The sequence below is a fragment of the Bombus affinis genome, chromosome 2 (genome assembly GCF_024516045.1).
Source record: "Bombus affinis isolate iyBomAffi1 chromosome 2, iyBomAffi1.2, whole genome shotgun sequence".
Lineage (NCBI taxonomy): Eukaryota > Metazoa > Arthropoda > Insecta > Hymenoptera > Apidae > Bombus > Bombus affinis.
Window position 1 is genome coordinate 8900126 of NC_066345.1, and position 25331 is coordinate 8925456.

Consider the following 25331-nt stretch of genomic DNA (forward strand, 5'->3'; position numbering starts at 1 on the left):
AGGTATGCTTCAATAGCAAAATTTCCTCTCTTTTGCGTTTCTCCAACGTCGCTGTTGCATTGACCTGTTTGACGCTTTCGCGAGAGAATGGCGTAAAGCGGATAGATTTGCAGATAAATGGTTTGCACTCCTAGAACTATGCTTTGAACGCTACAGCTCGGCACGTTTAAAGTTTCAAGGATCTTACAGCAATACCATGAAAACGAAACCGGGTTGTAATTATAAATATTTATTGATGTCTTAACTTGTCGAATATTTTATAAAATTAATTAATCAATGAGATGATTTGATTCAAATGGACTCATATTCAATTGGTCAATGGACAACATTTGGCTTTCGTTCACTTAAAATTAGTATCTTCCTGCATCGATGTAGCGATCAGATCGGTTCAGATTTTTGGAGACCATTTTTCTCGGCCGCGTCTAGCGCCTGCGAGGCAAATTAAAGCGCAGAGCTTCGATCTCATTTTTGGAAATAGAGAGGAGTCGCTAAATCCGATGAGCAGGAGCAACTAGCTTTTAGATTTAGCGCTTCACGAACTCTTCCTATTTCTAAAAATGAAACTGACAGCGTTTGCATATTGTGAATGACATACGAGTTAAATCGCAACAGTGCCGATCCGATCTCTATCTCAATGCCGGAAGAGACTATTTTGAAGCGAAATTTAAATGGATTTATTAATAAAACTCTGATAAACTCAGTTTTTCTGTTTGCTCGCACCTCGTATTTAGATACTCCACTCACCTAGACTGCAAAGAAATTAATGTTATAAAAATTCTAGAATTCTGGAGTCCTAAAGTCCAAGAATTTTACAGACCTATAAAAATCCTACGATACTAAAAAAAAGTCCAGAAGTCTTAGAGTCTCGGGAACCTAGTTTCATAGACATCGTAGAATTCCATAGGGATTCTAAGATCTCAGAATCCTAGAGTTTTAGAAGGGAAAAGAAATAATCGTAAAGCTACGATCTTTTAAGAGTACAAATTTCAGTGGCAAATATAATCGATAGAAGTGCTTCTATACTTTAAAATCATTTTTTTTTTAAATTCGTTATTTCGATGAAACGAATAGACGTATTTTTCCAAATGTACCAGCGGACCAGGCATTGGATATCTGCCTTAATTCGCGATCGATATATCTTTCACGAACTCGGTTCAACACCCATGTACCACAAAAAGGCGATGAAATATTAACGCAACATTCATAATTACGCGTGAATGGAGATCGCTGGCTGAGTCGAAAATAAATGGTTTCCGCAGCGGAAGCCGGTGTCGGATAATGAACAAAATAGGCTCTGTTAAATGATGAATTCTCGAGGGTGGCTACGCCTTTGTAGTCCCGCGGTGCCTCGTGAAATATACAAAGCGAAACGCGAAGCGATAACGCAACACTTTCAGTTCGTAGGCTAATGGAATTTAGAGGCAGTCGCACTGAGTTGCGAATAAATCTGACTCCGGAATTTTCAACGATGTTGAATTATACATAAAAGTCAGCATCGGATATAAGGTAAAAGTATTCGGCCGAATATTAACCGTACCATGAAAAAAATCTGAAAGAGGGTGAGTTGCAACGGTAGCTTTAAGATGCAGCAGGATTTGCGGTATGCAGAGGGGTAAGTTAGCTTTTGGCTTTCTGGAATCGTAGAGTCCTGATACTTCAGCGTTCGAGAACCGCAGAGTTCCAGTAGACGTGCTAGAATTAAAAAATCCTAAAGTCTTGAAAGTCTATAGCCCACAAAATGTCTAAAATTATAGAGATCTTAAAGTTCTGGAATTTCATAGATACGTCTCATTCCTAATGAAACGTTCCAAAATCATAGAATTAAGAAATGTGTGTATCGCGATTAAAAAGCATAAGCTTTTCACGTCATTTGTGGCGGTCCAATAGAAGCTGGCATACCCCGGGGAGCACGAGGCGGGTATAGGATCCCAGGGCGTAAGACCACGCCTTGGGAAATCCCTATGGATCTGATATTCTCCTATAGCCGAGTGGCGGCTGATCAGTGCCCTTGGCCCTTGTCAGCTTGCCAATCCGGTGCGGAGAATTTCGGAGAAATTGGTGGGCCCATGCCTACCAAGACCACTCACCTCACCTTCTCGTGGGACCCCCCGTCACCCTGCACCGGGGTAAAGTGAGGAAGAGTGAGTGGCACTAGGACTGGAACTGATGGTGACGACTTCGGTGAAACTTAAATAAATAAATAATATGGATAGCGAACGTAAAAGGAATATAGTTTACGGTGCAGATGAGGGAGACCCCAGTACCGGCGCAGTTGTGGGTAGTCAAGTGGGTCCCGCTGCGCCGTCATCTTACGACCACAGCTATTTAGGGGTGGGCCGTCAGGCCCCCAGATCGGTTTCTGGCGAGGCGAGGAGGTTATTGAGATCGGCGGACGTGCAGGAGGGTATCTTTGTGGCTCCCTCTATGGTCTCGGATGCCAGACCATCTTCTTTAGAAGAATACTGGAGGGCCCGCACGAGGACCGACGACAAGGAGTCGATAACCTCGTTGAAGTCGAACTTCTCTATAGCATCTGGGCGGTCCAGGGGCAAGAAACGGAAGCTGATTTGCACTACCCCGGACATACCTAAGGATTTCGTGCGTGAGTTGAGGGCTGCCACGGCTGTTGATATCGGTGCTGAGATGATTAGCGATGGCCTTTGCAGTGCTTTAAATGCCTGGAACTAGGGCACGTCAGGACGACGTGCGTATCGACGGTGGACCGGTCACACCTATGCTATAGGTGTGGCGAAGCTGATCATCGTGCTAGAGGCTGTCCTGCCTCGACCCCCTCTGCGAGTCGCTCGGGGCACTTGCGGCCCACTGGATGGGAGGAACGGCGTGCTGTCCACCGAAGAAGGAAAACAGGAGGATGCCATCAACTCTTGACTCTGCCGCGAAGAAGGGCATTGCGGATCCAGCGTGCGCCGAAGGAGGTACCGGAGGAGCGGTACGAATCCGGCACTACCCGCCGCCCTCAGAGGGCACGTGGTGCCTATAAGGTTTACTCCACAAAAAAGAGAAAAGAAAGTGTCCTTGGACCCCTGCTGTTCACCATCTACACTGCCGATTTACCAACTTTAACAGAGATTAACGCAGCGACATTTGCTGATGATACAGCTTTATTAGCATCCCACTCAGACCCGATAATTGTCTCCTCAACTCTCCAGTGAGGTCTCGACTCTATGGAAAAGTGGTTCCACAAATGGCACTTCAAAATAAATGAAAATAAATCCAGTCATATAACCTTCACACTGCGAAAAGAATCCTGCACACAGGTGACCATAAATAATATTCCAATTCCAAAGAAGAATACAGTCAGATATCTGGGCATGATTCTAGTCAGAAGAATGACATGGAAACGACACATCGTAGATAAATCCAAACAACTGAAATCAAAATTAAAAAAATTCTATTGTATCATTGGCAGACGGTCCAACTTAAATGTGCAGAGTAAAATAATTCTATATAAAGCCATATTAAAACTTCTTTGGACTTATGGGATCCCAACTATGGGGAACAGCGAGTAATTCCAACATAGAAATTCTTCAACGATTCCAATCAAAAACTCTAAGATCCTTAATAGATGCATCTTGGTATGTTACCAACGAAACAGTACATTGTGACCTTAAGATACCCACAGTTAAAGAAGAAATATCCAAATTCAGTAACAGGTATAACATAAGAGTTAACAACCACCAAAACCCATTAGTTACCCAACTAATTGACACGACGGATCGGATCCGCAGACTAAAAAGATATTATCCTTTAGATTTAAACATTAGATTCAACTAGAATCAAACATACTATAGACACTTATTATCCAAGTTATAGTACCACGCCCGAATAATTTACTTATAACTATCAATTAGAATTGATTGTAAAATTCTACCAAATAAAATAAAAAAGAAATTTGTGGTGGACGGTGAGACGTGTTGTTGGTTACATTAATAACGAGACGGGTCGATTTCGTTAACTATATTTACAGATGTTTTAAAATGTAGAATACAAAGTTAATCGCAAGCGTTGCTCGCTCGATGATATTTGCTATAAGATTGCGCGATACTGCGGTACTGATACTAATCGTTATGCTGATTCGCTAGGCTTAGATGAGATGACTCAGAATTTAGATGACTCGATACTGATATTGACTATGTCTGGAGAACATGGTCGTCTATTTATACTGGTCGGCGAGGGGGGGGGAGGGTACCGGAAGGTTTGTCTTGTCGCTGGTTGTAGGTAACACGTAGCAGCAAAATTGCTTTGTCCAGAGTTTGTTTATTACATTATGTGCGTCGTACAGTGTTAATCCTCTGTGGCAAAACATGTACGTGAGGCATCTTCGTATCGAAACGTCCTAAGACGCATATGCCGCTACACATTTTATCGAGCCCATCGCGCAACATGAAAGAATCGATCGATCGCGAAACAAGGATACGTCAGGATAACCATGGGTTGGGTAGTGGCTGAAAAAACCGCAAGGATACAATATCGCGAATATTAAATTTTCGCCAGGTCGAAATTCCTTCTTTCGTGCGTTCCCGCGAGATATCGTCGATAACCGCGAACGTATTCGAGGCTGCTCCACCTCCGCAAGGGAAGCGGTCTGTCGCGCCACGATAAGGAAAATCTCGGTGGATCTGTGAAAAACGGGTATCGCCAGTTTCCACGATTATGTCCACTATGTTTCCGGTTCGAATTAAAAATCGTTCAGAGACCGAGATAAGGCTAACCAATTGGAGTTTTTAATTAAAAGAGCCGACCGTTCCTTTCGAGATAATACCCCGAAATCTTCCGATGGAACTCAATTACTAGACTTTCTCGTAAAACGATAGTTACCCACTGCAAAACAATATACCCACAAAGAACACAGGACGATTATTAATCCGAAAAACTCTCACGATTTCCATGAAATTACCGTGGTGCAGGCCGCACCATGCACCCAAGAAATATTAAAATTCCAAACATCGAGGTATTAAAATTCCATGCACGAGAGACTGGTAGAAGCTTCGAACGCAGACGTTTCGCCGTGAAAATACCCTTGGAAACATCGGGAACCAACCCCTGGCCTGGCCAACCCCTACGCTCAGCTTAGCTATCTATGTAAATCGAAACTACTACAGCCGATCTTATTACGCGTCTCCCTAATTCAATTTTCACGATTCCAATCGTCGTCCCTAATTTTCAATGGAGGGTAGTTATATAAAGAGAGGTTGGCTTAAGTTATAAAATCGTGGGGAAGAGTTCAGGGAAATTGCGGTTCTAGCGATACAAGCTAATTAAATTAGGGGCGCACTGTATTCTAATAGGAAAGTGGAAGAGAACAAAATCGGCTCGACAGTGAGATTTTTTTGTTTCTCTCTATAGATCGGCAACGAGTTGTTTGCGACACGTGAAACCCATGGGAGAAGGAAGCGATCAAATTTGCCGCGTTATAACACGGCTGCGTGTACACCGAATAACCTCGGCCACGTCTCGATTTGCATTTCAATCGGCCACCCTATCATTTCTACCTCTTTGACCGAAACAAAAATTCGCCATCAGCTTCCTACAGACCGTTTCGATTATTAACTTTGTTTCCACCACTTCCTGATCTGATCTGATCTTTGAACTCACTGTGGCCACGTGTGCCTTATTTTAAGCTTGTTTATAGATCGTATTTTTTTTAGTAATTGGTGATTCTCAGGTTTCAAGGGTCTGATAAGGAGGAAATCGTGTTGGAAGCTTCTGTACGAACCGAACGAGAATTTCTTTTCGCGGTTTATATAGAAGGGATTTAGAATTTATCGGGCTTGGGCATGAAACATTGCATGCCCCATCGCCGTATCTTTAATGATTAAGTAACGAGATCTGCGGCTACTTTCGCAAAACCAAAGTGGACCGCCCACGAAAATTGTTGTTCTATTCCGCGCCCTATCAACTCGACAAAGCCAAATGTACATTTTATTCGATATAAAGCGAGATAATAAAGATTATATAACTCTAGAAACAATATTGGTCATTTTTCTCCCAGTCATATTTTCCAACGACTCAATCAGAGAATCCCCTTTACACTATCATTTTAGAAATCGGATATCTTTGACGAAAGTGGAAAAAAATTGGATATCCAACGGACGCCATTCTTCTTTTCCTTGATTCATGGCATCGACGATTTTGTGTCTACATACGCGGAACGAGTTGCCGTATCGGTTTGCTCGTGAATCCACGGGTGCGACGTTTTCAGGCGGCGTAACGATAGATCAGTTCTCGATAAAGAGGAATTTCGTGAAATCAAAATTACGCTTGGTGGTGGTATCCGAGATAGCCAGGGCCGAAATTTGCATTTCGATCGAACGTTTCTTGCCAGGGCTTCCGTGCAACCGAGCCGACAAAAAGCGTGGAATTATCGCGCAGCCAGCATCGCCAGTCAAGGTAAAGCCCTGGAACCGTGGCGTCGGTCGATCACCTTTTCTGGAAAAGCTGGCCGCGTAAAACTGCACGATTCGCGCGCGTTTTTCTCTGATAGGATGCAGGTGAACGTCGCTGAGAATTGATCGGAGCCGACGAGCCTTTCGGCACGTCGAGATCTGCGCCCAGAAAAAGTGCTATCCAACGATAGCATGGGACAGGATTATTATCGCTGGAAATCGGGATATTTTATTTGAATCGGATTAAAATCCGCTCGGACCAACGGGATTTTGTTCTACTTTCACGCTGTGAAACGTTGAATCGACTTTCCGCACGAATCCGAATTATTTCAATAATTTAATTATCGAACAGAGCCACGCCATGAATCGTTTCTGTTTCTTATGCGCAAGTAATTTTATTCGGTTTAATACTCTGTCAATCGGTTCTATATTTTACGACCTGATTTTATTGGGTTCCGGATTAAATACGCAGTATTTTTGTGCGTTTCACAAGTGTTACGTTCTATTAAGAAGCAACTTCAAAGCCGAAAAATCAAGAGAAATATGATTCTATCGTGTTCTTCGTTGTACGCTTGTCAATCACTCATTAATATTCACAAAATTAGAAGCATAAATCGATACGAATGGAAAATGAAGGATCGCCGTTTTATCTCGATTTGCATATTTTCCGCGCGCCAAACTTACGCGAATCGGAGAATTACACGCTCGCTCCTGATCGAAAATCTATTACCTCAATTAGAAGTCTCCTAGTTCGAACCATTACCGTTTTCATTATTCATATACTGGAACACGTTTTGCTTCGAACACCTGAGATCACGATCGTTCTCATCAGAACGTATCACTCTCGCACACTATTTTCACGTTTTTACCATTGAAATATGATCATCTGCACATCTTCGTAAATGCATACACGTTCGCTGCCCGGTGATTATTCGATACTTATTAGCATTCGCTCGTGCGGCTCAATTTCACCAGAAAGCTGAAGAATAATTAAAATCTTCGCGTAGTTTCGATCTGATGGCCACTATGCACGGAAAATACACGGAAAAACGATATCATTATCGTTATCCTAGTCAGAGGTTATTTCAGGAATATGATGGTAAATTGACGAGGAGCATAAGCCAGTTGAGAAACACGAGACTCGCCATAACATCGAATCATAAAATTACACAGCATACCTCGTATTTTTAATTACTAGAATTCTAGCGTTAAATTACACCAACCAAAATTGTATATCTTCTCCTTCCCTCTCTCTCTTTCTCCGTCTAACGTGATTTTTTTTCTCACGTATACGGAACAATTTATTATTTTCATGGCTCTTATGTTCGCCAAAGGGCCGTATACGCTATAATTGCGAGAACCGCGACGGCGTTGGGCTACAGAGGTGAAATTCTATGGAATAAACGTATCATTACGGCTTTCCATGATGCGGGATAACAAAGGTGAATTATACGCGGCTGTTAGTCCGCTTTTATAATCTTTAGAACGTTCTGCCGCGCGAGGCGTGGCCTTGGGATTAGGGTTGGCCGGTGGAATAGAAACGAGTCGCTATGAAACGAAGGGGTTACGTTATCGCGGCCCGGCACGTTGTAAATATCCTAGTCCATGCTGGCTACTTCCACGACTTATCGTGTCACTCTCGATACCCGTTGCAGGAATTCGTGTCTTCCCGATTTTTAATCAGCCAGGTACGTCCGAGGGTCTACGTAATCGAATAATAATTGAAAATTCTCACTCGACGCGTTCCTTCTTCATTTATACGCGGCATTACGTGAGTTAAATTGTACGCGCCCAAAGTATTTTTCTACCTTTATTGTCACGTTAGAAATCGTTTTAGCAAAACATATGGAATTAGACAACCGGTATCAGTTTCAGGTAGATAAAATTAACGGCACGTGCTTTATTAACACTTTACCGACCGCTGGCGGTTCAACAGTATACGCACGTCCGACCGGCAGCTCAGGCGCAGATTCTCCCTGGCGCCGGTTCTGTTTCGGTTTAGACTCTCCAATTCTTCAATTCTTTTCGTTCATCGCGAACGGTAAGTTTTTAAAATTGATATAAAACTGTGGGAGCTTACAAAGCAACGCAACTGGTTCAACCGAGAAAGGTACCTTAGTACTAAATAACAAATCATTGCTCAAATAATGAGAAAAATGGTTGGCGATAAAAAGCCGATTAATAGGCTGTCGATCGGTAAGCGTCGGTGACAAAAAAACGATTGGCTATCAGTCGGTAAAGTGTTAATTGCTTCGTTGCAGCGGATTGGTTTGATGGAACATTAATATAATATTCCGTGATTTTATGCCACGCAAAAAGCATCATTTGTGTGTCATCGTTCGATTGCTAGTTGTCTGATTACCAGTCAAAGCGCCACTCTCGGTTAACTAGCAGCAAGAGTGCATGATCTTGTTAATTTGCAACGGTTAGTATTTAAATAACAATCAATCGATATAACGCAGTAACGAGATGAATTAAATCACTTTGGTTCCGTATCTTTTGGAACTTTAAAATTGCCTTGATATTTCAATACGCCTCTGTTCTATCCGCTCCTCCATGGAGTTCTAAATTTCCTCGATCCTTGTTAATTAGATATCACTGACTCATCACGAAGTCACGGGTTTATTTTAAATTTCAATGTGCGTTACGAGCTCTAGCCCGGCCGGACTCGTTAAAAATGACCGGCCAACAGCCAGCTTGTATCATCGGTAACGAAGTAACGAACAGAGGAACAAGCGGCTTTAATGATGGATAATGGAGTTGTTGGAGAAACAATGAAACAATCGTGATCTCGTTCCTTCCATTAAATAGAATTAATGAAATAATTTCTCTCTTAAATAAGACATACCGATATTTACCCTATTTTCTCGGACAAACATTAACAGCCCCATGGCGTTTAATTATTAAAATAATTGTCGTGGAATAATGTTCATTTTCATTCTCACTTTAACGAGCTTGTTTTCTTTTTTTATTATGTATGTCTATATATTAAAAATATATATTATGAACAATGTGTCGTCGAAATTTTCTACCATCAGATTATTTCACGCCAGAATTCCAAAAAGGTACGGCCATTGTCTTGCCAGATAAAGTTAGTCAAAAGTTCACGTTATAACGGGTGTCTCAAAGCGTCCGTGTGATTTACGTATAAGGTACTTGGGGTAAGAATGGGTGATTCAAGGGTGGAAGTATACAGGGAACCGCTGCAGGCGGACGGAAGACAGATCAGAAAAGTTTTGCGAGCCAATCACCGACTCCGGATATCGGGTTCGCCGATAAAAATGACAAAGTCTTAAAAGTTTCTCCTTGCTGTCGCGTCTGGCCGAGATTCCTTTCGAATTCGTCGTCGACCGTGCGTCTTTCGATCGCGAATATTCGATGGATCGTAGAAAAGGAAACGTTTTCAAGCTATGCATACTTTGTACTAACCCTCTGTTCGAAGGATCGAAGAATTAGCAATTTTTAAAAGTTTCTTCTGTGTATAATATTGAAATCAGGACTCAAGTCTTATTACTAATATATTTGCCAATTTTCTTTTTCAAATATGCTACTACGACGTTTTTGTTCTCGTTACCCGTTTCGTAAGATGGAACATTCTTAAACATGCAGATTCTTCTCTTTTTTTAAAGTAGTAGTTTATATCTCTTCGAATAGTGGAAACGATAAACTGTAGCTGCACGACAGATTATTGCGATTGACAACGTAGTCAACTTACCTCGAACGCCATTGTCCAAAGCTCAAATCTTCAAGCTCGATCCTATAATTTTGTTGAAATCGTATTTTTGAAAGAAACTATCTAGGAGAAAATGATTAACAACGCCAATTTTCTAACCGTCTCATTTATTTGGTAACTCATAGATATACACGTTAACGTTCTCTTAAACCTAGAGAGAAATGAAAACGCAGGAGGACCGTGTGTCCCGTTTCACTCCTATCGATGGTTTTGGGAGGGCGATGAAGAAAAGAAAAAGAAGGACAATCAAAAAACGAAGAACGAGCCTAGCGACTGGCTTCGTCCAAAAATCATTAGAAAAATACACAGTTTACGCGCAAATCCTTTCAAACTGAATTAATTCTCGTCGATGTTGCGAACTTATTTCTCGCGTTTAATGACGTTTACCTCGTTCCCTAGGCGGGTGTACGTGTTTCTCTGTTTGTGTGTGTATACGTGCCGGTGTGTGTATGTGTAAATACGTTCTCGCGTTCCTTTCGCAGGATTCTCTCTGTCGACGAAATCGTTCGATTAATTCGCCCGACATGTTCGCTCATTTACAGGTTTTTCTACTTTCGTTAATTTCCACGCGGGGGGGAGGTAGCCCGTTTCGAACCAACGAGACGGCCTCGTTTCTCATTACGCTCAAAATCTGACAGACGAATCCTAGTACCAGGATCGCGTTTCAAGCCGATTTCCGCATTTAACCGCGATAAACGCGGCAAACTTGAGCTTCGTTCTTTATTTCGATTTATTTATAATTTCGCTCGGACCCACGACGAAACCACCAGCGATCTCTTTATCTTCGTTTCTCGATGTGTCATAGGCGACTGTCGTCCCCTGGTGATTCACTATGACACGCTTGTGAAATTGAGTTCCTCGTCGCGTTCCAGCCAATTTCGACAGTTGCTACGAAATTGTGGTAAAAATTGGGTCGAATCGTTGATCGTACGGGTAATGCGGTTGATCCGGGTCAGTCTGTCGGATCCTCGTGTTCCTGCCGGTCGTTTTAACGCGTTAAATGCTGTCCATGACCAACCACTTTGACAAGCGCCGGTATTTATTAAGCCCGCGAACGATCGTTTCACCTCGCGACTATTATCGACAATAAGCGTGGATTCGCGTGTATTCACAAATCGTCGCGATTTCTCTTTAACACCGAACCTCAGGTCCAACGATCCACGTTAGATCACGAGCGATCATGTCGAGGTTAATCGCGTCGTTTCGTGACCGTACGTATCATTCACACGAAAAATCTACAACACACAATCGACTCACGAGAGCTTCGTATTACGCTAAACAACCCTTCAACCTTCTTATAAGATCGAAGGAACGCGGACACTTTGTGCTATCTGCCCATCGTCGATGTCACGATTCTTCGTCTGATCGCTGTATCTATATACAAACGCGAGAACAGATGGCCAAGCGACAAGAAACCAATCTTCCTCTTTTAAATAGATGTGCTCTGACTCGTTTCACCGCGAAAGGAACGACAATGGCATACGACGAAACGGACACAATCAATGGTACGTGGCTTCGTTGATATGTTCTACTTAACGTCGAAATTCTTATTATCGCACGGCCTCCTTCGACCAACCTTTTCTCCTCGACAATCGTCGCCGAGTATATCTCTCCTCTATAGAACGGATGAAAAGGAATGCTCGACTCTTACACGGATAACACTCATATCTCTCTCGGCATCGATAATTCGCAGCAGTACTCGTAATGCGAATAACTCCGCCGTTTCACCGTCGATTCACGCCCACCCCGTGGGATAACTCGGTCTTTCGATGGCAATTCGTCCCCTGTCTGGACGATCTTCAACCTTTGTTCTCAGACGTTTGGTTGTTCAAAGTCACGGGTTTGTTGTTGGGTTCCCGCGGTACCCGCGGATCGTACGACGGATATTGAAACTAGGGCATTAGATGAGTTACACGACGGTTTATTTACAGTTCGAGAGTTCCCTCTCTGATGGGAAACTTCGATGTTGCAAGCTGAAGGATGGCTTAAGTTTACGAAGAGAGAGGATCGAAATAATTCGAAGCAAACAGAGGTGAGATGGAAGCGACGAATGGAAGCGAGGGCTTTCGTTTATCCGTCAGTTATCTCCGCGAGGAACTAGGCGAGATCGACAGGAGTCGCGGCTAACCAGTACACACATCGACGTTTCTTGGCATCTTACATTTACTCGCGTTAAGAATACGAATCGTACAAAACAACTATTAACGCGCGTCCGTTGCTCCATCGACCCTGTTGATCCGCGTTTCGCCTCTCCGCCTTTACAAAATTTTCCACTATACAGGAAACATGCCATTTTTTTTCAACCGCGAACAGAGCGTAGCCGAATTTTCATAGGCGATAAATTCTTCGAAGGAACTCCAAAACACGAGTAGTACCAGTCGATGGCGAATAACTCGCGCCTGTTCTCGCGTAACGAAATCCACATAAATATCGAAGAGCGGGATGAAAAGGAGACGCCTGCCGTCGGAAAGTTTCGCCATCAGCCGGTACTCCGACGGAGATCAACGTCCACGAACTCTTTAAAGTCGCTTTCGTTCGACGTTACGAAACTTTTAGCCACGATACGACAACTTTACTTGGTCGTCGGTTCTTCCAAACCTTCCTCCGTCTTTTCCATTTTCTTCCCTCTTTATTTATACCCAGGAGGAAGGAAGTTGTTCGTCTGTCGCGGCGGCGTGGAGGAGAGGTCGAAGCCCCAGGGTCAGTCGATCCTCCGTGGTAGAGCGAACGGGCGGCGGTTGGACAGTAATTGATTAGCTTTCTCCGAAATCGAACGTTCGATCAGAGACTTCTTTCACCTTCTCTTAAATACACCCACTCGTTCTCTTATTCTCTCTCTCTCTCTCTCTCTTTTTCTCTTTCTCTCGTTTTCTTTCGTTCGTTATATAGCGGTTTTTTTCATTTTGTTCTTTAGTTTAGGTAGATAGGTTTAATCGGTTACTTAGGCGCGTTGATTAGTTACGACTCCCAGCAGCGGACCTTCCTCCGCTTCCTTCTAACCTACTTGTTGCGTGTTCGGATAACTTTCCGGCAAAATCGCGCGTTGGATGGCTTTGAGTTAACGATCAACCCGCTACTCTTCTCTCCATCGTCGTTACCCGATTTATATTATACTTTCTTTCTGTCTTTCGCGACGAAGAGTGTCTGCACAGCTCGCTCGTACACCGTCGTACGATCGTCTTCGTTTCAATGGAAATAAGGAAGAGCGTAGTTGTCCTACAATAGGGATATCGCGACTTCCGGATGGAAACTATGTGTTGTGTCTCTTCCTCTGGTCCGTCGAATAATTTTTTCTTCGTCGTTCCTGCGTATCCTGCCTGCCACCCTCCTCTTTTCCTCTCTCCTCCTCTTTCTCTCTTCCTCCTTGTGTTTCTGGGCAATTCGAAGAGCTCAGTGAAGGAAGACGCTGGTGACGGACCTGGTGGTGTGGGGTGGCAGGTCGGGGGCCTCCGTGGGGGCCCCCTCGTACCCCTATGCGCTCAGGCCAAGCCGGTGGATCTTCGCCGAGAGAAAGTTGTGGAGGACGAACACGATCGGCTTGGGACAGCTCTCGAGGTCCAGCTCCTGGAATTTTGGCAATCGACCATCCTTAAATAAATTGCGATAACTGTACGTTTTATTATGATTACTACACATTTACCAAGTAATATCAAGTACAGTATGAATTAACAAAACGAATGAAAAGTAAGAGCAGCTCTAAATTGTCTCTCCTAGATGAGCATCTAGTTCAACTAAACCAATAATTCATCGTTTTCTTTTTATTTTATAAATTGATATCTCAGTTAAAACCTGATTCTAGGGATTTGTAATAGGATTTTTCACCAAAAAAAACGACGTTCTTTTCGTTTCTTTCGATCCATTCGACAAAAATTACATCATCTACTTTTTCACGATCGATATAGACAATGAAACGTTTATTTAGTCTCGCGACCTTCCACGTCAAATTGAAAATAGAACCAATCGACGGGTTATTGTTTCTTCCGGGAGCGGGAGGAGATCGCGGCCGGTCGGTCGCTTAATAAAAAATTCCAAGGAGAAACGATCCGGAGGATTCTCCATTTGCGGTTTCGCTTCAGAGGCAGCTCGAGAGCGGAATAATTTTTCCATCGTGACGTCTGTCGCGGGAAATTCTACCTCGATGCTTTTTCTCACCCTCCACCCCCCTGGCCCACGCCCAACCCCCGTGACACCCATCCTCCTGGCTTCCAGAAGGCCGGAGCGTTATGAATGGCCATTGAACAGCGGGAGAGAACCGGACGACGGTGTTTGGGAAAGATGTAAAATACGTATTCTACGGTATCGTGCTCCGGCATCAAGGGCTCTTTCAAAGTGACGAGCACAATGGGATTACTCGGTGCACAGTCCTCTTTTTCACGATATCTCCGCCTCTCGTCCAAGATAATAATCTCGATAGTCTAGGTGGAGTCAATTAAAATTCTCAATACCATGGCCGACGGCAGAAAGGAAGCCTTCTTTTTCTCGTTGCACAATGAAATTCTTCCTCCCGATCGCGAGACGAAACGCGTCGCGTTATTATCGAACACGTCAGCTCCAGCTAGATATATTCCCCGTTAATTCTCTTTTGTTCGTGGAAGCTCGTAAAAAAATCGTGGTAACATTAAAACACGAATAATAGTCGTTTAGAATGAGATTGCAGGAAGAGTACAAGGGAGAAATATGATAAGTTACGTTTCTTAGCTTTTTAGATGGGGACGATTCAAAAATTCAATACTTCGTCATCTTGTAACGTCGTGTGCTGCGCTGTTACTCGAGTTCGTTCGAAGCGGCGCTCGGTGGAAAAACGGAAGAAGTTAAAATTACCACAAGATCGTCTATGCCAGATTATTTCTACAGACTTTCAAAGATTTATCGGCTATTTTTTAACCTCACAGATTCTTCCCCTTTCCGACAAGATTCTATTAAAATCTTTCTTTTATTCCTCGAGTAACTTCGATAACGATAAAGTCTCCAGAAATGGACTTCGCTCTACGATTTTTACATGGAATGTTATTTTTAAGCGAATGTCAGAGTGATATCGGATTTTTAAGGAACTTGATAGAGCAGAAATTTTAGAGCGCTTAATAAAGGCTATTAATAAGCAAATTTTCTGTCGGACGTCACTCACAATCTCGCCATCCTCGCCGCCAAAGTCGAGCCACAGTAGACGCGCCCCGTCGTCCGCGGACATCTTCAGTTTATCAAAGGATCTTCTCCAGAGAGGAGTCGGAGATGAATTTGGACTCACCCCGTTACCTCCTACACCTCTGGTTCCAGCTGCGAACAACGCGAAACCGTCTTCGTGGTTCACGACCAGCTGACAGGCCTTTCCTTGCCACGTGCACCCTTTGAACAAACAAAAAGCGAGATTGATAATTAGAATTTTATCTAGCGCCAGTGCACGTTAAAGACGAAAAATGTAGAATCGCAAGGCGTTTCCCGGAATTTGACAGGAAGAAATATTAGCGTAATTAATTTTTCCAATTAATAACGAGATTAGTAGTGCACCACGGCATCAAATTTCGAAATTTTTGCTGGATAGTGGATGCATGAAACGAGAATACGAAAGCACGGTGGTCGGGCGGATTGCGAGCGAAATAAGAATTCTTTGATAAAGTCGAGCTAAATTACATAGCACCAGTCGCGATTGTGGGAGAACAATCCTGCAATAAAACCATGTCACCGACTATAGTGAAAGTCATCTGAATCGCGTCGATGGCAAACAATGAAGTGCTTTAATAAAACCGAGCTAAATTAAACAATAGCGAATCGATCGCAAAGTAAAAAATAATCCGATGAAATCGAGCTAGACCAAACAACATCAACCAATCGTAAACCGTAAAGAAAGAAAAAGAGAAAATTGCTCGATGAAAATGAAACGTGAAACGAAAGGATGGAAACGCGATTTCTAACAATTTCAATTCGTTGTTTTAAAAATTACAATATATACATTATTTTGTTATTTACAATTACAAGATAAACAATCAATATTTTTAACGCTTCTCTAGTCTGCAAATTTCGTCAGTAAATCACGATGTATGAAAGAGACGTATCTGACAGTGACTTTTATTTCACTTGAGTAACGAACGAAAGATTACTTACGAACTGTATATTCACGTAACGAGTGAGCGGCCGCGTGGCAACCCTGAACGATCGCTCTGGCCCAGGCAGCTAAATCCCTTCGTGTCTCGGCTCGCAGATGATGCGTCACGACGCCGTCGATCGTGCCCACTCGCACCGCGAACGTGGCCGCGTGCTGCGTCGCACCGCTACTGCTACTTCCTGCCTCGTTCTGTCTCGCTGGTGACGACACCAATCTGCAAGCATAAAATTCGAAATTCGAAAATGAAATCTCAAATTTCTTCTTCTTGCTTCTTCTCTCCGCAGAATAAGATACGCCCTTTGTTACGTCCGGTGACTCTTTACGTTCGAGGCGGTCACCAGCTGTGCACATAGAATTAAGCGAGCAGCAATAATCCTAAGGAATTGTCATAAAACGAGGCTTTTTGATTTACCGTTAAGTCCGTCAATTGGCATAAAACATCTTCGAGTCAAGAGGTTCCTTATGATTATTGCTCCATCAGATAAAAATTGGGGAAACGTGGGTTTTTCCATCTTTCCCAGAATTCCACCCGCAAGCGACCAGTGGTGATCACCACCGAACAAGAGTTTTCCTTTGTAACAGCATCATCACCGGACTTCGCTGGATCTACGACTACAAATCAGTCAACATATCTGCACTGGTTCATCGACTTTAGAACAGTCAACATCTCTTTACCGGGTTTTCACCCTTCGATTATTCACCTACTTAACTTATACCTTTCGCACTAGCCTAACTATCTTTTCTACAGAGTTGTTGGAAATATATATGTAGTATCGTAAATATAATTATGATTTATTTACAATGAATCGATTGTACAGATGTTAATTAAACAGAAAACAATGGTTGTTTAACATGAACTAATCACAATAACGTACTATAATTTAGATAATTCAATAGTTAATTTGCAACTCTCGTCACCACAAATCCAACGCTCTCTCTCTATCTCTCTCAACATCTCAATATCTCTCTCAACACTATCTCGACAACGCAACTCACACCCTCTGGCTTCTCCACTGACACTGACTGTTCTAGCATCCCTTTGTTTTTTCGTAGGCCCACCACGCACATGTTCCGCAATCGCTCGTGGCCAAGGTCACATAGGCTTTTTCTACGAAACTATTCAATTGAAGGACCGACGACACATTGATGGGCCCAACAGCGCTCCGGCTCTCGCGACATTGTTTATGGTTTATCCAATATCTCTTAGGCCTTTTGTCCACGATACTACATATACTATCTTTGAACTGTTAATCAAGTGTTATACTAATTAAACCACCTCTATTATCCTAATCGAAATAGGGGGTCGATCAGTTCGTAGCGTCGATTGTCTAGTCGTAACGGGAATTTACGACTCCCGTTGACGCTCTTCCTCGTGATCGCGTCTCTCCGCATCTGGTCGAAAAAACACCCTTCTTCTTTTCATTTCGCTCGTTCTCTTTCTTTTATTACTGTATTATTAGGTTCTTTATTTTGGGAAACAGATGGTAATCGAGAACACCGGTAAGGGGATAAAGAGGAAATTTCATCGGTATCGTTGCGAATTTAGAAGCACTCCCGGTTGTCGAGATCGAACAGCACAGGGTTGAATTCAACGTAAGCGAAATTTTTTTACGAACACGCGAATTCAGTGCGGCGTGAACTACCTTGCAGGGTAAATTACCTCGTGCGACCCACCCTCCGTCGTAAAAATCGCTCGCGGCTTTATTGCGCGTGGCACGGAGCCGACTGACACCGGAGAGGCTCTCTTCAAACTCCCCACGCTCTGCAATCTGTCCGCTGACGAATGGTTCTGACGTACGCGGAGCTCGCGTTCGTTAGATTTATAGATTTTTCGGGAGGACGTTGGTAAAAAATATGCCGGCCAAAATGGGTATGCGGCGAGAAGAGGTGGAAAAAGGGCGATTCGCATAATGGGATAGTTTTGGAGAAATGGACACCATGGAGAATTGCGTGTCATCGATGTCGTCGAGATGTAGAAAATTTCACACCGCAAGGGACGATCGTTTTATTGTAAAATTTGAATGCGACTTTAAATGCGAATTTTGGAATACCTCATTTGGTATTCTACATTTCATTGGATAATGTCAATCATGTTCATAAAATAGAGAAATTATTCCGTAAAATCAAGGAATTTTCAAGTATCATAGTCAACTATGAGGTGGTTGTTGGTGTAGTTGCCCATAAGAAATACTCTTGATGTTCAACAAAAAAGTTTATTAAGCTATTAATAACCAGCAGTCAACAATTTACGATTGTGGCGGCACTCGACAACAAATACCGCCACTCGACACTAAATATTAGGTCATCCCATAAGTTCGTGCCGACTTTTGTGTATACATTTCATGTGTCGATTTATAAACATACGGCGATAAGGGACCAGTGCACTTGAAAAAAGGGAAGAAGTTGTACAGCGGGAGGGGGATTACATTTTTTCATGAAACTGAAAGGTATGTAAACAATCTTAACATATATAAACGCTCGAAAAACAGAACGAACTTATGGGATGACCTAATAGTAACGGACACGGTAGCGCAGTTGTTAGCGCCTTAGGTTTCGAACGTTCGGGACCCGGATTGGATTCCCGGCGCCGGTAGTCCTATTTTTCTTCCATGCATCAAAAATAGAAGAATAATAGCAGTATCCCAGCAGCGACATCTACAGCCGGCAACTACAATCATTACAGACACATATGCCACCTCACGATCAACAATTAACAATTAACGATTAAGTATCAAGAGTCAATAATCTCGTATCTCTAATTGTGTTTGCTTCGCTATGACGCTTAACCTTTCGCACTTTGCAGCTCGGGGCAGAAAGTATCTTTGGTTTGAAACCAAACGGATTCTTTTCTTCGTTGCCCCTCGATATCCTCACTACGCACGCATTTATTAGATGTCCGCGACAGTTGCCGCGTATGCATTCTTCCGAATATTCGGCGAAAGAACCGTGGGGTATCGATGGTACATTAGGCATGTCGACCTTACGCTTTAAAGGTATAGCGCTTTGTGCCGCGAAGTCGTTGGAAAGTTCCGTGGTCGGGTGCCGTCACAACTATATTACAGTCACAATTTAAACAACTCCACTCTATATTTAAAAATTTCTGATTTTCCAAAAACTACATCTTTCGGTAATTCGAGTTTCGTTTTAATCTCACCAACACCATATACGGTATGTATACAGAAATAGATCCTCAAAACTGTGTTTACTTACGACTCGATGAAGATACAATCGACGATTCGATAATAAGAATAATAATAAATTAATTATTCATTAACGGGTGGACAGCTTTTTTACAATAATATGATAAAATAATAGGGGCACAGTAAAAGAAACATTCAGATCATTGTACATACTGCGTAAATTTTCGCAAAATTTTACCTGAACGACAGTACAATATGACAATTAATGTACAATATGCGATATCAGTGTCGCACAAAGACGGAAAAATTTTGTATCAGTTCATCAATATAATTTTCTTATACTTTGACTTCTACTTCGTGAAAGAAGGCAAATTAATCGGTGTATTTGTTAGCAGTGTTACAGATTCTACCGATGACGTTACTATTACCGAGTCTTGACTTGAGAAGGAATATTAACCCTTTGCATACTGAATTTTATTTCAATTTCGTTAGCAGCAGTTTCCAACGCTTTTAAGTGTTTTATTTGAAATTTACTTTAACCAAGAAATAAGACAATTTAAATAAATAAAGAAAAAAAGAAATTCATTTAAATACCAGTTTTATCCACACTATAGTTGTATTTTGTAATTTTTAAGTGTATGATGTATCTTGAAACAATTCCCAGGATGCAATCCTGGTTTTCTTTCGCACGTATCACAAAAAAAAAGAATGGGACTGGAAGAATGTCGAGTGGGACACGACAAAGGAAAATCCTGAGATAAAAACTGATGTCGAGGCACAGTCGACATAGGAGTGCAAAGGGTTAAAGTTAATTTGCCTGTCGCTAGACCAGAACAGTTAATTCTGTTGTTTAAAATATCGTGTAATAATTACGCTTTACCTTCAAACATCTCTAATTCCCCAAAAAACCAGCACGATAACTTTCCTAAATACTTTCCGATAATCTTCTTCAACGAACATCCAACTTCTTTCCAATTCTTTTATCTACAGAACTAAAACTGGATCTCGAAACCTTCACGATCTACTCGTTACGTAACGCTATTGAATTCACCAGTGCGGAAAGGATGGGTTATTCGCGTTCACCCGTTATACAGAGTAGCGGTGCGCACGTCGAATAACGTATGAGTTCCTCCGGGTGTAATCCCGGGTCGGGCGTTCCTCCCGGATCGCGTTCGTCGGGTTTTCCCTGGCCCCGGAAACGTTTCCCACTTCTGATAGTCAATGCCTCTGAAAGGGGAAAGTTTCCGCGAGATTCGGAATCACGCGAGACGCGGCAGAACGCATTACGCTGCGTCGCGTGCATCGCGGATGGCTGCGACGAATCGTGAATAACAAACGACGATTCGGCTCGTGATCTCGCGTTTCAATCGACATCGATCGTTCCCGGCTCCGGTAACTACGATCAGCGCGATAATGGAGGGTAGAGGGTGGTTTTTGGCTGGATGGAAACTGTGATTTCAGTTGTCGGTTCGCTTGATTTTTCAGGAATGCATAATAACCGGTATTAATTACAATAAATGAATAATTCTTCCTGTGACAGTGAACATCGCGAGATCCATATGCTGGTTGCTATCACGCGCATTTATAATTGGGTTCTTTGTACGATAAGCGGAAATACGTTTGACATTAACATTAGAACTACCACACCAGTCAAATTGACTGGTTTTACAATTTTATTTTAAAATTCCTACTTCATGTTATATTTCTTTCCATACTGATGTAATGACTTTCGCAATGATAACTAAAAGAATAATATAATGAATTTTATTTTGTTTTCTATGTATTTAAATTCAAAATAATTTTATATCAAAGCTATTTATATCAACACCAGTCGAAATGACTGGTATTTGTACGAAGTGTAAAAGGGTCCTGCAATTTGTTTATCGAACCCTAATTAACCAATTTCTTCGTTTTGTACAACTTCCCACACGTTTTTCAAATTTTTACTGCGTATCATTCGATATGATGATATCAGATATCAGGAAAATTCCGGATCGATCACTAAATCGCTAAATGCCAACACTAGAGATACCACGGCAGTCAAAATGACTGGTTCTACAATTTTGTAAATGTGTCAAGTTTCGTTTAGAGATGGTCTCAGATGGATTAATAATACCAAAAATGTAACATGGAATTCCTTCTATAAGAAATTAATAAATTAATAAGTATAAAAATATTCTATTATTACGTATTTTTTAAAGACCAGTCATTTTGACTGGTTTTGGTAGAAATAGCTTCGTGTTAACTATCGGTAATTCTAGTAGTTAATCGATCGGTTCAATGATCAAAGCGAAGTTGATGTGGGAAGAAAGCAGTACCGCGTAAATATTGTTGTTAAATCGCGTCAAAGACTGTAAAGTATGCTTTGCACTTCATTCTGCCAGAGATCACGATATCTCCAAATATAAATATCATACAATTTTCGTTTTCAACGGAGGCAAAAGAACGTATTAAAAGATATCAAAGAATCCAGGAATAAACGAATTATCACGTCGAAGAGATGGGGGAAATGAATTAATTCCGACTTAACTTATGAAACAACAACCTTCGCAGTCTCGTTCGTCGACGATTATTACAGCTAAAAATCGACTGAATACCGCCGGAGCGCACTCCAGTAGAGAGCTTCGAGGTGGTCATTGAAATAATTAAGCAGACAGTCGAACAAACAGCGAAACGAAAGCAAACTGGAATAAAAAGAAGACGAGGGGAAAGCGCGAAGAAGAAGAACCAAACGATTGCTCTTCAGCTACGATAATCGAGTGTCAACGAAGAAACAGAAGCAGCAGAAATAGGACAGAGGAATAGCCGGGCGTAACGCAAAGCTAAGAAGTCCAAGGAGAAATATAGAACAGGTACCGGCGGGGGTGGGTGGAAAAGAAAAGAAGAAAATAGGGTGGCGAGGGGTGACGGGGATAAACGGAAAAGCAACGGATGGTAAATAAAGGCGTTAAACGAGAATGGATGTTCGTCCGAGGCCTGTAATCCCGGCCAAAAGGGACGAAGCAGAAGCCGTTTGCAACTTGGAAGGGGTAAACTTTCTTCTCTACCCTTGTGAAGACGAGGAGGAAGAAGTGTTTCGGTCGTAGCCGAATCACTTCCGGTTTGTCTCGCAGTAAAACTTCCTTAAGTCGGTCATTTCGTACCTCCGTGGGCCCGATACGGACCTCCTCGACCGGAAATAGCTTTTCGGTGCTCCACTTTCCACCCCCGACCACCCCCTTTCTCTCACCTCTTTCTCAGCCAACCCTCTCTTCTCCCTTTCTCCTATCGCTTCCGCCGGTTTTCTTCGTTTTTTGGCCAAAGACGGTTGAAAGTGGACACGAGACAGCATCGACCACCGCTCAACGTCCGGGAAACTTTCGGAAAAGTCGGGTCTCGCCTTCTTCGCGGTGAAATAAACGGATCGATGATCGGGTTACGGAGATTAGGTCCGCCCGGGGATAATACCACGTTAAGTTTCACGGTTTTTGAAGTTGAAGAACACGATTAAGCCTATTGTGTCATCAGAAACGAGTGTGTTGAGATCATAAAAAGGTAACCATTTTCTAATTGTCTAAGAAAAATGGAACGCATGCATGGGACATTCGAGATCAAGTTATCTTTGTCAAACGAAATACTATATTTTACTGTTCGAACCGTATTGGCGTCTCTTAAAACAAATTTAATGCTATGATCACGTATATAGCACAGTCTTGAACGGACGAAAATTTTCAAAAGTCGAACGTACACCGAGCAATGTTTATTCGTGACACAGATATACGAGTATGCCGGTATCTTTTGACATCTTGAAGGATATACTTTATACGTACAAGCTTTACAATGGAAGATACAAGCGTGAAATTCGACAAGAGACAAGTAATACGGTGTGATTCAAATGAAAGAAGGATACGAATTTTTGAAAATCATATTGCAGCGAAAATTCGGACAAACCGAAAGCAGGATCAGCTATCGTTGGGATTCTCCGATTGGTTGATGCGTTTAAGCCGAATTAAAATTTGATGCGGCAATGGGCCCAGCCCAGCAGATCTTGATTAAAAATGAAAAAACGCTGGAACAGGAGTGCATTTTTGATAAGGGACAGACCAGCGTTTCCCGATGGTCGATGGACAGATCGTGAAAAATTTACGGACCAGACCGCACTCCATCGGTTTTTGCTTCCAGCGCTTCTTTCGGTGATCATCTGCCTGTTTTTCCGTCTCGTTTATTTAGTTGTATGTTAAAATGTAGAAGAATGTCGCAAGATGACCCGAGACTCGGACAGAATCCTGTTCTTTTTCACGAGATTTGTTTTTACGAAAAAAGTACAGAGTAACGATGAAATAGAATTTCATATCAATAATACTCTTTTATGTTTCATTATCATTATCATGATGATTATCGTCCTAATGCTGACAAGGAGAGATGATAAGTCTCTGTTTGTATCTTGCTTTATAAATTCTTCGAATATTTTGTACTTTTTCAAGATTAATTTTTTTCAATTTATTTCGATTTATTTGATTATTTTTTTATTTTATTTATTACCATTTTATTTATTATAGCGTTTCCATATATTTTTACAATTTTACGTATGACATTTGACACGTAAGAAATTTCTACACCAAGAATGTAATTTCTCGAAAACAAAGGGCCATACACCCAGACCCTTTTGGGGCTGTTTCCCTATCAAACTAAAGCATCGAATGCGCATATACTCAACCCATACGAAATCTACATTGAATGTATGTATTATGAATTGTAATGAAATTATTGAAATTCTAGTTTTATAATATGTATTAACATTTGAGTTGACAATTATAATAGCTGCTAAAGGATTTTGTTTCTTTTTTATATTTAGAAACTAATCAATAGAAAATACTCTGGATATTTATATGTTTGCCATAAATCTATAGACCTTTGATTAATCTTCGTGTTCATTTCTTCGTTTTCCAAATCTTCTTCTACGTGCACACTGAGAAATTTACTGAGTTGTGTATCGGTAGAGAAAGATCATCATCGATAACGAAGCATTGTTTTCTTTCAATCGTTTCAGTGCGTTATGAAAACATTAGAAAAAATGTATTTTTATCATTAATAATTGATAAAAAAAAATACTCTTTCGACAGTCGAAAAGCATCTTTTTGAAAACATTCAAAATATCTCATATTCATACCTTTGATTTATTATCGAGCTGACGTTGCACTGTAAATTTTATCGTAGAAAAATATAGTAAACTAGAACGAGTGTAAAAGGAAGATAAGAAAATATGAAGTACAACGACAGGAAGCTTTGTAATGCAGCGAGTATCACGGTTGCTTTTCCATCCAGGTGATCACGGTTCGAACCCTAGCAGGTTCGTTCGATTTTTCCATCGATTTTAAAAGGCTGCCCGAACAATTTGGTTAATTACTGGCAGATAAGAGCGAAACAAGCGTTTTAAAAATTTCCCTCGGTTTAAAAAAAGTTGGAGAAAAAGAGAAAGAATACTTTGAAACGAGTTTCGTGGGATAACGAGAGAGAATTTTTCTTAGAAATGAAAGCTCGGTTAAGGGGTGTGTAATTAAGCAGAAAAGGATTTTGCGAGAAAACATTCTGAAGAAAAATTTCCTGCTAGTTTATCCAACGATAAACACGTGAAATGTGTTGAATTTCATTGGAGAACAACGATCAAAGAACAGACGTGTATCTCTAAAAACGCATGATATATAAAACGAGAAACTGTAAAATGAAAGACAGGAAGCAGAACAAAATAATGAAAAGCATGAACACTGCATGAAAGGAGAAAAGTAAGGTAAAAATGCAGTTTCCAACAAACGTAAATGTTTGTACGTTAAATCTAATCTCTGGTCTTGGTCGAAAGATAAGAAAAGATCGACTTAGACTTGTAAAAACGATATGAACACTGTCATTCGCACAAACAAAGAGTGGCGTCGCGAAAACAACGTAGTGTTTTCAACGAAGAAAATATTTTCGCA

General features: G+C 41.7%; 1 protein-coding gene across 2 annotated transcripts in view; it reads right to left on the reverse strand.

Annotated features, from left to right (window-relative positions):
- Positions 1–10230: 10230 nt before the first annotated feature.
- Positions 10231–25331, reverse strand: part of LOC126913897 (beta-1-syntrophin) — a 350149-nt gene continuing 335048 nt past the window's right edge. For both annotated transcript variants that reach the window (XM_050717170.1, XM_050717171.1), the window contains exons 6-8: positions 16240–16454; positions 15266–15483; positions 10231–13704 (exon numbers count right to left, since the gene is read on the reverse strand). In XM_050717170.1, coding sequence (XP_050573127.1) covers positions 13612–13704; positions 15266–15483; positions 16240–16454 — 526 coding nt within the window. In that variant the 3' untranslated portion in view covers positions 10231–13611. The remainder of the gene's footprint in view (positions 13705–15265; positions 15484–16239; positions 16455–25331) is intronic.